Below are 11,660 nucleotides of genomic sequence, written 5' to 3' on the forward strand. Positions count from 1 at the left end.
GAAAAGGGAAATAGAAAACCCTCTGTCATTTGACTGCTCTGTCAGCACAAAACTACTAGGTCTCTCAGCTTCAAGAGCAGTTTTAAAGGGTGCTGTAGAGTTTGTTTATTTTGGAATCATTTTTTAGCTGATAATTCACCAAATCTTTTAGCGTAGCCTTCTGAGCATGCAGATAGATATTGTGAAATAATAAGACATAAAATGGAAAATCTCTTCCGTTTGTCTCGGTGTTTGATAATGTATGCGACCTCTCTGGGTGGTTTAAGCGGTTTAGGTGCATTCTATGAAAAGGGAGCTTTTAATGACAAAACTAATGTGATTATCTGAGTGAGTGTGAGAGAGGTATTGAAGCCCTAGAGAATGAAAATCTGTTAGAAAAGCTGAATGTATCTGCTTAATCCTTTCTCTAATGTGGATGGACCATACTCTCTGAGAGGAGATTGGTCTTTTTTTTTTTTTAACCTATCTTCTTTCCTTCCTCTTTTAAAACATTTTTCTTTGTCCCCTTTTTCTTTCTCTTATTCAAATGCTTATCCTCATAGGTGGAGGGACACTTAAAGCTTTTAAGCAAATCGTTATCTTTACTTTCTCTGGTGTTTGTGGGTTCAAAGGGCAGAACCTAAATATTTGGGTGCAGAGCTGATTAGTTTGGTCCTAAGGTTGGAATGTTCTGTCTCTATGATTTTTACGCTCTTTAAAATCAGAATGATTAAAATGGACTTGTAATTCTCTTTTTAAGCTTTTCCTGAATGTTTTACCTTTGTTCTAGGAATTAGGAAGTGAATTAAGTCTGTCCATTTCATTATGATTCTTGATACTCACATTACTCTACTATTTTACAGTTTTTACTATTGCATAATAAAAAAGTTTTATGATGTTTTGTGTTGCCACAGAATCCCTTCTAACTTTTTGCCTAAAACAAATAAACTTAGAAAAATATGAAGACAATCTAAGAATAAAAAAATTTGTGGAAAAAAATTAAGGATGAGATTACAGATATATTTAGGCACTCTTTGTGTTGTTACTTGTCTCTTACACTGTAACTTCAAAGTTGAATATGTGTAGTGTAGTGGTTACAAATGGAAGCTTCAGCGTGAGTCTGTATTTGGATCCCACCTCTGCCACTTTCTGGCTGTGTGGCTTTTGACAAGTTTCTTAACCACTCTGTTTTAGTTTCCTCATCTGCAACATGGGGATGATAGTAATTGTGGTTTTGATTAGGGTCATTATGAGGATTTAATAGGACCTGGTATATAGTAAGCACTAAATTGATGCTAGTTATATAATAATGACAATAACTGTAATTGTTATTCTATTGGGTTGTCGGAAAAGTCATGACATATTTTTTCTGTTTTTCGTTGCAAAATGCGTCATGACTTTTCAGATAACCCAATATAATATCGGAGACATAGTGTTATACCAGGACTTTGTGGTCAAAGTGTGGGTTCAGAACCTATATTCACAGTTTTAAATTGTGTATCTGTAGCCAGACCTCTCTGAGCTTGTTTCCTCCTCTGTGAAATGGGAAAGGTCATTTATATGTTTCTCCCTGGGTCATTGTAGCAAAGTACCTGACCTCAAGGAACACTCACTATTTGTACTAGCAGTCTGAGCGCCATCTGCGCCCATATCAGTAAATTTATACCATAAGTAGGAGTGTAGTGCCTTATGTACAAATTGTTTAGAAGACACTGTTTATTAGTGTCCACAAAATAAATAGAAAGTATAGTACAAGGGCTACCTCCATGTTGAGTATTTTGGATGGAAATGGTTGACAGGGACTCTTTCCTTGTTGTCTGATTAGATCATAGCCCCTACATACACAATCATCAGATTGCCCTCATCAAGTGGGTAATATCTCTAAATTATGAGGTTTAAGCTGAAGTATTATATAAGGTTGAACCAAATATGCCAATATGTTTTTGACTTACAAACAAAGCAATTTCATAGGGTTCAAATTAATATTTACGTAAGTATTATGTGCATCCTACAGACCTTTAATAAAAGCATATGAATATCTCTTCTTAAATTACTGTAGTCTTTGAATACATATGGAAGTATGGGAATAGTGCTGACGTTTTACCAGTATGACTTCAGTATTTTTTGGAAAACTTCATTCACTCTTTGCTACTAAAATTGTTAAGAAGTGCATAGATATATGTATTGTGTTTTTATGCTAGAGTATGATGTTTGGACTCACAAAAACCCTGGAGTTACAAAGGAACTTTAGAACCACCTAAAATTTAAAACTTTCCTTAGTAAATTTGCAAAAAATTTTAGGTGGTATATTTCTGGCCTTTTATCTAGCATCTTGTTAGAATTATAAATTGGTACTTCCTTTCTATAAGACAGTATTAACAGGATGTAGCAAAGGCCTTAAAAATGTGTGTTTCCTTTGAACCAGTAATTCCTCTAAGAATTTATCATGGAAAACAATAATGGGTATATGTAAAGATTTAGCCCCATGGATATTTATTTTAGGCTTATTTGTAATATTGAAAGATTGTGCGTGATACCAATGACCAATAGTAGGGTTTCTTCAGCTATTCCTCAGCTTCCCATCCTGATTGCTCCCCTCAGGATTTCCTCATGTTGGTTCAATGTCCTTAAAGTGTGGTGCTGAGCACTGGACCCAGCACTCCAAGGGTGATCTGACATCACAGAGGACGGCAGGCCCAGGAGAGCCCTTAATCTGGACATAGAATTTCTGTCTTTAGAGGCCAGTTTTCTGACCATGGTCTTCCATTTGTATAACTTGGGCTGCAGAAACCCAAGTGTTGTCAACTGGTGCTGGTCCCCAGCCATGCTTGTGTCTTTTAAGGAGTGACAGTAACTGCTGTTTGCAGAGATTGCTATTCATGGGGACTCCTTTTCTTTGCCTGACAGAAGCCCAGTGTTCTGGCTCTGAGAGGAGATCTGATGCCAGCCCGTGAGTCACACTCACTTGCCACTGTTGTTTTCCAGAGTTTTAGGCCTCTTGTTGCTCGCTGCACTTCAGCACTCCCCTTTCCCCATGCCCAGCCTGCATCATCACCCTGCCTCATCTCCCATGCTGTGCTTGAACATAATGCTCTTCTCTGCATTCCACGTGTCTACTCTGTAGTTCTGTGCTGCATTTGGAAAGAGCTGAGTCCGCTGTTTGTGTCCACATTCAGGAAAGAATGCTGATCAACTGTTGGCAGTAGGTAGTTTAATAAATTCTGTGATTGGTTCTCGATTTCTGTATTTTCTTGGGTGTTTCTGATTGGCATATTTCTTAGGAACATTTTCTGAAAATGGTGCTATACTTCTAGGTATTTTTTTTACTTACCGTGAATAATTGAGAGTTGTTAGAATAGTAAAACACTGTTTTGCCTTTTTTCTTCAACTTGCATTTCCTTATTGCTTTAGACTAGCTCAATTCTGTTTCTTTATGTATACCCTAAACTCTGGTATAGGACCTCACAGTTACTTTTTTAAGGTACAGTATATTCTTTTATTTGGACATCTTAATTTCTGACTTTTCTTACACTCAACGTTTCCAAAAACTTACTGGGAATAACGCATACTCCATCTCTTTTTTGGGAAGTCACATTGTAGTTGAGCATGTTAACGGATCTGAGAAACCTTACAGTCAAGAAAACTGTTCACATTTGCTAAGGCATTTCTTAAAATTAACATGAAAACTTTTTTTTCACAAAGTGTCATTTAACATTCCATAGAAATATTGTTGTGCCGAATACATTTGGGGGGGGGCATTGAATTTTTTCTATGATTTCTATCATTTCCTTTGTCTTTTCAAGTTTCCCCTTTTTTCAGGAAAGTGTTGCAGGAAGCTGGTCCTAGGCTGAACTGTGATGAGAGGCTGGGTTTGCATGTGGCCACTTCCCTTCTTTCTCAGTGTCCTCCTTTCCTGACTGGGAGCATATCCCCAGCTAGGCCCCAGGCCTTGTTGCTCCTGATGCCCAGAATCTCTCTCTGAAGTGGGGTTACTGGGCTTTTTCTTTTCTGGTTCCTTCTCTGGATCTATCTCTCTTTTTGTCAGAACTTGCCTGTTGTATATATCCCCCCATATGAAATGAGAAAGACCAGATCACTGAATTCAGATGAAGGTGTTAATAGCGGATGGAAACTTAATGTATTTCCCTTGCCATTGGGCTATTTGCAGTTTTACAAGGGGGTACTACCTGAGCCTTTTAGCATAATGGGGTAAGGTGTATACTTCACCACCAGAAAGACCTGGGGTTGAATCTAGGTCCTAGATTTCCTAGCAGGTGACCTTGACTGAATAAGCTGATTTAACCTAAGAATCAGTTTCTTCATGTAAAATAGTGGATGGTTATATATCTGTCTGATAGGATTATTTAAGGATTAAAAGATGTGATGGTTGTAAACCCAGAGCTCAGTAATTAGTGTGGTTGTTGTTATTCAGCTATGATTCCATTGCCTGTGATTTTCCCCCAATATTTTATTGTGAAAAATTTCAAACACAGAAAAGTTGAAATTGAACAGTGAACTCCCATAAACCTACCACCTAAATTCTATAAATAGTATTTTGCTATATTTGATTTATCACATATTCATCTATCCATCTTTCTCTCTATCCTTCTTATTGTTAAATGCACTTCAAAGTAAGTTGCAGATATCAGTACACTTCCTAAATACTTCAGTTTTAACATCATTAACTAGAGTTCAATATTTATTATTTTTTTGAGGTTCAATTTACATGCAGTAAAATTTACAAATTGTAAGTATACTGTTTGTTGTCTGACTCAGACCTCTATGAAGATATAGATTATTTACACACCCCCAAAAGTTCCCCATGCCCTTGTCTCGTCAGTTCCCTCCCTTCACTCCCAATTTCGAGTATTGCCCATGATTTTTAGTACTAGAATTTCAGGTACTGATTATAGCCTAGTGCTAAGAGTATTTAGGCGCTGCGGGGTTGCCTGACCTGCTTATCACACCACAGGCATTGGAGCTTGGTATAGTTTTTCCATAAGAAATTTATAAATATTGTATTTTTATAAAAATGTAGTCATTCATTCAGCAAACACTTAATTGCTAGATAAGCTTACTAAGTGGTGAAGGAGAGATTCTAGAATCAAATGAGTGCTGTACAGCATCACAGCGACTCTGATAGAAACAGGCCCCGGGCATAGTGGAGGCAAACAGAAGGGAGTGATTTAGTTTTCCTGACTTGAGGGCATAGGCAGTGATGGCTCATAGGGGAGATGATACTTGGGCTGAGTTTTGTGGAAGAGGAGTTGGTGTTTGCCAGGCATTAGTAGAGTGGGACGCTGGGAAAGGGCGTTTCTGGGCGAGCCAAGGCAAAGAGGAAGGAAAGAGCCAGGTGTCTGGACATGGTTTTGCCAGGAGAGAGCAAAGGCTGCAGGAGGTGAAGCTCTCCAGTGGTGGGTGGGGAGGACTTTGCATGCCATGCAAATGGCTTTGGTTTATTTCTGTAGCTTGGGAAGTAATTTAAGAGGTTTATTCATTTGTGAAGGAGATTATACTCAAGATAGAAACTGTCAAGCAGTGCGGTTAAATGCTTATGATTTTTATGATCAAATCAAAGTCATGCCTTTGTTTTATTACACTATAATTTTGTATTTATACTCTGTGTCTTCTTTTTATCTCTCTAAAATGACAGGTAGTATGCCAGTATTTGAAAAATCCCAATGTATCTGATTCACAGTTGCTGCAGAATATTTTCCAAGCTCTGAATGTATATTACAATTATTCAGGCCAGGCAAGATGTCTGAATATTTCAGAGACATCAACTAAAAGTCTGGGATCCCTGGGTTGGAGCTATCAGGTAAGTGGGTGTAATTTCCCCAAGTGGAACTTACTTTTCACTGATATGGTTGTGCTGTAACTGAGCTCACAAGATTTTGTCACCTAAACTGGATCCCAGTCAGTGCTCTGTAACCTTACACTCTGAGACCTTGGATACATTTCTTCATTCATTCATTCATTCATTCATTCATTCATTCATTCATTCACTCATTCATTCATTCATGTATTTAATCATCACCAAATATATTCTGAGTACTGAGCGTATGTCTGGCACCCTTCTAGACTCCAAAGATACAAAGATAAATAAGACATGATTTTACCATGAAATGTAGCTTGTTGAAAAAGAAAGGGTAACTAAACTAATATTACAATAGATATTGATAAGTCCTATTAAGGAAGCATTTTATGAACACATAACAGAAGGGGAGTCTAACTTGACTCTTTCTGAGCCTCTGTTTATTCATCTGTACAGTGAGAATAGTAATAATAATAATAATACTTTCCCTCCAGAGTTGTTTTGAGGATTAAATATGAAAATAGATGTGAAAGAAAGCAGTTTACAAAGAAGGAATATCTAGCCCTAACTTCTGTGACTTTTCAGCTGAGCCTTTGCAGGAATAGTGAGAGGTGGTAGCAGAGAGATAAAGAGCGGGGGCCCTGAAGCCAGACTGCCTGAGTTCAAACCCTGGCTTTGCTGCTCACTCGCTGTATGACCTTGAACAATTGGTTTAACCTCTTTGTGCTTCATGTTTTCACTGGGTTTTTCTGGTTTGCTTTTCCAGGCCTGCACAGAAATGGTCATGCCCTTCTGTACGAATGGTATCAATGACATGTTTGAACCTAACTCGTGGGACTTGCAGGTGTTTTCTGATGAGTGTTTTAGACAGTGGGGCGTGAGACCGAGGCCTTCCTGGATCACTGCTATGTATGGAGGCAAAAACATCAGTTCCCACACGAACATCGTTTTCAGGTAAGTTTTTGCTGGTTCAAAGAAAAACTGATTGATGGAGACATTTGTGAATAGCTGAGAAAATAGAACCAGGGAAATGTTGGACAGTTAAACAATATAGAATACAACAGTGATATCCATCACGTTTTCCTACTCCTTGAAAGACAGAGGCTGCTGAGATACGATTTTATATTCTTCACCTATGTGCTTTTTAAAGGCTTAAAAACAACACAGCAACAAAATTAAAATATTTAAAAGAAGCTCCCCTGCACAAAATGAAGCATCATCTGTTGTTCTCAATTTCTCTTACTATTGTTACTGTTGTTATTAAATGATAATAAAAAAATTTCAGTATTTAATCAACAAACACTTTTAAAGTGCCCAGTGCATTCTGTTATAGGCACTCACTATATGAGGCACTTTAAGTAAACTACCTAAAATTGAATCCTCACAACAGCCCTGTGAAGTAGTGGTTGTAGTTTCTTTTCACTGAGGAGGAAAGTGACCATGTTCAGTCACTTGCCCAAGTTTATCCAGCTTTGTTTTCGTTACTAAGTGATAAAGCCAGATTTCAGCCTTGCCTGATGACTACAAAGCTCGTGTTTGTTCTTCTACATTACACTGCTCCTTTAGTGACATATTTGGTATTGGTTCATATCGGAGTTAATCGAGTAGACTGTGTGGATCTGATTGTGACCTTAAAATGTCCATGTTTGGGCTTATAGGTTGTCAGCTATTCAGAACAGCAACCAGTGAATCAAAAACTTTCTCCAAATCTATTTGGAAATAGTAGAGAGATACCCATACATACCTCTTAACCTGGAGCTATTGTTTAAATTGTAAATGTCATTCTTTTACAAGCTCTTCTACACAAGAGTCAAATTTGGCCTTCGTGATGTGCTCCACAGCTTTTAGGAGTGAGACGTGCTGTTCTGAATGAGGGTCACCCTCTGGGCTTAGGCGGGTAGCACTGCCCACTTTGCAATCTATTTTATTGGGTTCATGCTATTTTCTCACCCGGCAGGGTACCTATCCAAAATAAAAGGTGAAACACTTTATTGGAAAACTAAGATTCTTTTTGTTTAATTTCCTTAAATTGTGTTCTTTGTTCTCAATAGGATTCTTCAAAAGTACACTCTTCAGTTTAGGCGTATAAATGTGACAGTTGAACAAATAAATCTATTTAGGGTATTTCCGGAAACTGTGCCAAACTACGGTGTTTGAAAGCAGGGAAACATGAAAGGACTGAGAGGACTAAAAAAGACAAATGCAAACTTTGGGTCTCCAAGCTCATCTTTGTTGCTCAGAGGAGAAGTATTTTGCTAATTTCTTGTTTTTCTGTAGGAGCTCATCTCCGTGTAGTATTTATATAGATTCCTCTAGCAGGCTGACACTTTAAGCTCATCCTTCCTTGCTTTGACCTTATAAAGCTGCAGTTCAGTAGAGTCTTTAAATCCTAATATGAAGGTTTCAACATGAGTTTGGGTCAAATACATAGTCCTTTTTTATTGGATTCAACAATTACAGATAAGTATTTTAGTTATCCATTTGTCCTCTTATATTATTTTCCTCAGTCCATCAAAATAACAGTCATCATCATTATCATCATCACTGGGAGGGATACAGATTTTTGTGAGAAAAATTTCGGAATAGAACTGAAGCCTATAGGTGAAAATGATAGCTGAGTGTTAAAAACTTTTAGTTCTGTGTAAGACAGGACTTTCTAACAAAGCTGTGTAAAGGTAGAATGAGCTGACTTAAATACAATTTTTCAAGCTCTTTAATCCTCAGATTTCTCTTCTGTGAAATGAGAATAATAATACCACTCACCTCATCAATGCTTAAAAGAATTAACCCAGTGAAGCACTTGGCCCAGAACTGGCAACTATATATGCTCAAAAAATATTTGTTGAATGAATAAATGGAAGGACACTGTCTACCTTGCACTTTGTGTTGAAGCCACAGGGAACTGTTTATTTGTCCCCGAATGTCCTTTCCCTTCCTCTTTCTGTCCTTTTTTTATAACTCAGGCATCCTCCAAGAAACCTTCCCTGACTCTTCCGGGGAGGTTAGGTTTCCCTAGCCCCTTAGCTCCGCTAGGGCCTGTGACTATCACTCACACTCTGTGTGGAGATTATCCGTGTTTCAGTCTGCCCTATGAGATTGTTAACTTCTTCATGACAGAGACTGGCTTAATCATCTCTGTGCCTTTAGCACCTGCTACAGTGACTGGCACATAATGGATGTCTGATAAATGAGTGTATTCTTAAGGATGAGGAATGAAACACAGCTCAGGACAGCTTCAGAGGCTTGTGAAAGTTTAAAGGCAGGACGGTGTGAAGATGCTGGCTTATCTTTCTGCAGTGGCAAGTCCACTTTTAAAAAGAAATCGTTTTCCATATGCTGCTAGGTGTGAAAAATCCGATGCAAAAAATTTTAAGTTATTTAAAAATTCAAAATTCTCCTGCTTTTCTGAAGAAAGCACATTCCCAAAGTATAGGAGACGCCTCAGGTGTGTCTGTTCTGCGTACTTAGTGGCTCCCAGCTAGAAAATATTTCTGGTTGATGAGTAAGAAAATGTCCAAGGAACCATGTGAAAATATCTTTATGTTCATGCTTCTCTCAGGTTGCCTCACACAAATCCAAGCATCAATGCTTTTCCGATTGGAAAGTTCAACCTGTAATGATTGGATTGGAGATTTGCCAGTTGAGAGCTTGGGCTTTGAAGTCAGGGAGATCTGGGTGCTGTTTTGCTTCTTCACTGAGTTAGCTGCATGGCCTCAGGCAGATGGCCAATTTATAGACGTTAGAAATAATGGCTACCTACCAGGGTATACTTCAGGGAGTAGACAGACTATTATGGAAGTGAGTGCTATGGGGACAGAAATTTTGTCTGTTCACTGCTGAAGTCACTGTACCCAACCAGTGCCTGGTATATAATAGGCACTTAGTAAACATTTGTTGAATGAATGAGGACTTAATAAATAGTAGCTGTTAATAGTTCCATTAACAATTTTTTTTATTTCACAGTGATTTTGTTGAAAGGATTAATTTTTTTCCCCAACCCCAACTGGTAAGAAATTATCTTACCAATGGTCATTTTCAGTTATTTTAATATAAATTCAAAAGGGAACTCCTGAGAAACTGGTTAATTTAACATGATTTCTCAGGCAGATTAGTTGTTGCCAGCAATTAAGTGATGCTTGCAGTTTTTATCCAGGCATCTGCATTCTCTTATGAAAGCCATTATTATGTTTGTTTTGTTTTGTCTTGTTTTGTTTTCATAAATTTCCCAGTGACTGGTTTAGCTTTCAAGTGTCTAGGACCAAGAAATTCAAGTCCATGTGCATCTTAGGTTTCTCAGCAACTCCAAACACTGTTGCTAAGTCACTAAGTTGATTCAGATGACCTTTTAAATCAAATGCAGTTTGCTTATTATGTGGCTGTTAGGATGGCTTTTTTGTTTTGCAAATAATGGAGTTTCCTATCTGGGTTGGTCCTGTCAAATTGGAATAATGATAAAGGCAATTTGTTCACATAAGAGAATCTAACCCTATGTGTAGTTTACTTTAATAATTTATCTGGTAGCTAAAAACTAAGGATCCTATTTGTGAGTTGTCCCTTTTTGTTTTTAATAAAACCCAAAAAGTACACTTTTGGAGTGACTATTTTTTCAATAATGATGTTATTAAGTTGCAATATAAATACTTTTTTTTTTTTAAAGAAAAGTGTGGTGAGAATTTGTGTTGGGAATTTAAACTTGCATTTCAAACACATACATAATGTACCTACATGCATATTTTCTGTTTTAATTTGTATGTTAGAAAAGATGATTACATTTGTTTTTCTGACTGAATTTTTAGCAGAAATGCGTTCGCATCCCTTTTCATGATTAATTTACCTCTCAGAAATATTAACATATCTCTCATGCTCATAGAATATAATAACTATAATAATGCACATTCATGTAGTATTTTATAGGTTTTACCTTAATTCCACATGTATTATTTAACTTGGACCTTATAATATCTCTGTGAGGGAGGGGCATTATCTTTAAGAAATTTTGGGGGGTGGTAATAATTGTGTGAATTGAGGGTCAGAGAGGTCAGGTGACTTATGCAATGTCAAGTGGCTAATAAGGGTGTAAAACTTAGATCTGCTGACTTAGTTCATTGTTCTTGCCACTCTTGCCACAGCTGAAGTTCGGTCTGTATATATTTATAGTAATCATTTTATATCAACCCTTTTTTCTCATGTAAAAAGTCCTCAAGTCATTTACATGTTCCAGAACTTGCATACATGTATGTATTTATAGATCTCTCTTAGGTAGGGCACCTGGTATAAAGCCAAAGACAACATAGACATTTACATTCCCTTTTCATTCATTCAGTAAATATTTACAGGGCTCCTACCATGTGCTATAGTAAGAAACAAAACAGACAAAAGTCCCTGCTCTTGGGAAGATCTAGTTTGAAAGATAGATAATAAACAGACAGCACCTATAACTACATTAGGAGATAAGTGTTATGGAGAAAAAAATAAACCTGGGCTATGAAATGTCAGGTGGTGGGGGGAGGCTTGAAATTTTAGTTAAGAGTGACTAAGGAAGACCTCACTAAAGGGTGACTTTTGGAAAATGATCTCTAGGAAGGAGCTATCTAATTATGATTTGGGTAGGGTTAGAACACTCCAAACAGAGGAGTAAGCAGGAACAAAGGCCTTGAGAGGTAAATGTCCCTGCATCTTCTCCTCTGGGTACAGTAAGGAGGTGAGTGTGGCAGGAGTAAATTTAGTGAAGGAGAGCGTAGCAGGAGTTGAAACCAGAGAGCAGAGGGCCCAGATCATGTAGATAGAGACTTGTAGAACCTAGTAAGGACTTTGGTTTTTAATCTGAATGAGGTGTGAAAACCTTGAGTGTTCTGAGAAGAGGAGT

General features: G+C 37.6%; 1 protein-coding gene across 3 annotated transcripts in view; it reads left to right on the forward strand.

Annotated features, from left to right (window-relative positions):
• Positions 1-11,660, forward strand: part of PRCP (prolylcarboxypeptidase) — a 78,508-nt gene that overhangs the window by 62,464 nt on the left and 4,384 nt on the right. For all 3 annotated transcript variants that reach the window (XM_019643566.1, XM_019643565.1, XM_019643567.1), the window contains 2 exons: positions 5,633-5,797; positions 6,561-6,748. In XM_019643566.1, coding sequence (XP_019499111.1) covers positions 5,633-5,797; positions 6,561-6,748 — 353 coding nt within the window. The remainder of the gene's footprint in view (positions 1-5,632; positions 5,798-6,560; positions 6,749-11,660) is intronic.

This window comes from Hipposideros armiger, unplaced genomic scaffold (genome assembly GCF_001890085.2).
Source record: "Hipposideros armiger isolate ML-2016 unplaced genomic scaffold, ASM189008v1 scaffold_79, whole genome shotgun sequence".
NCBI lineage: Eukaryota > Metazoa > Chordata > Mammalia > Chiroptera > Hipposideridae > Hipposideros > Hipposideros armiger.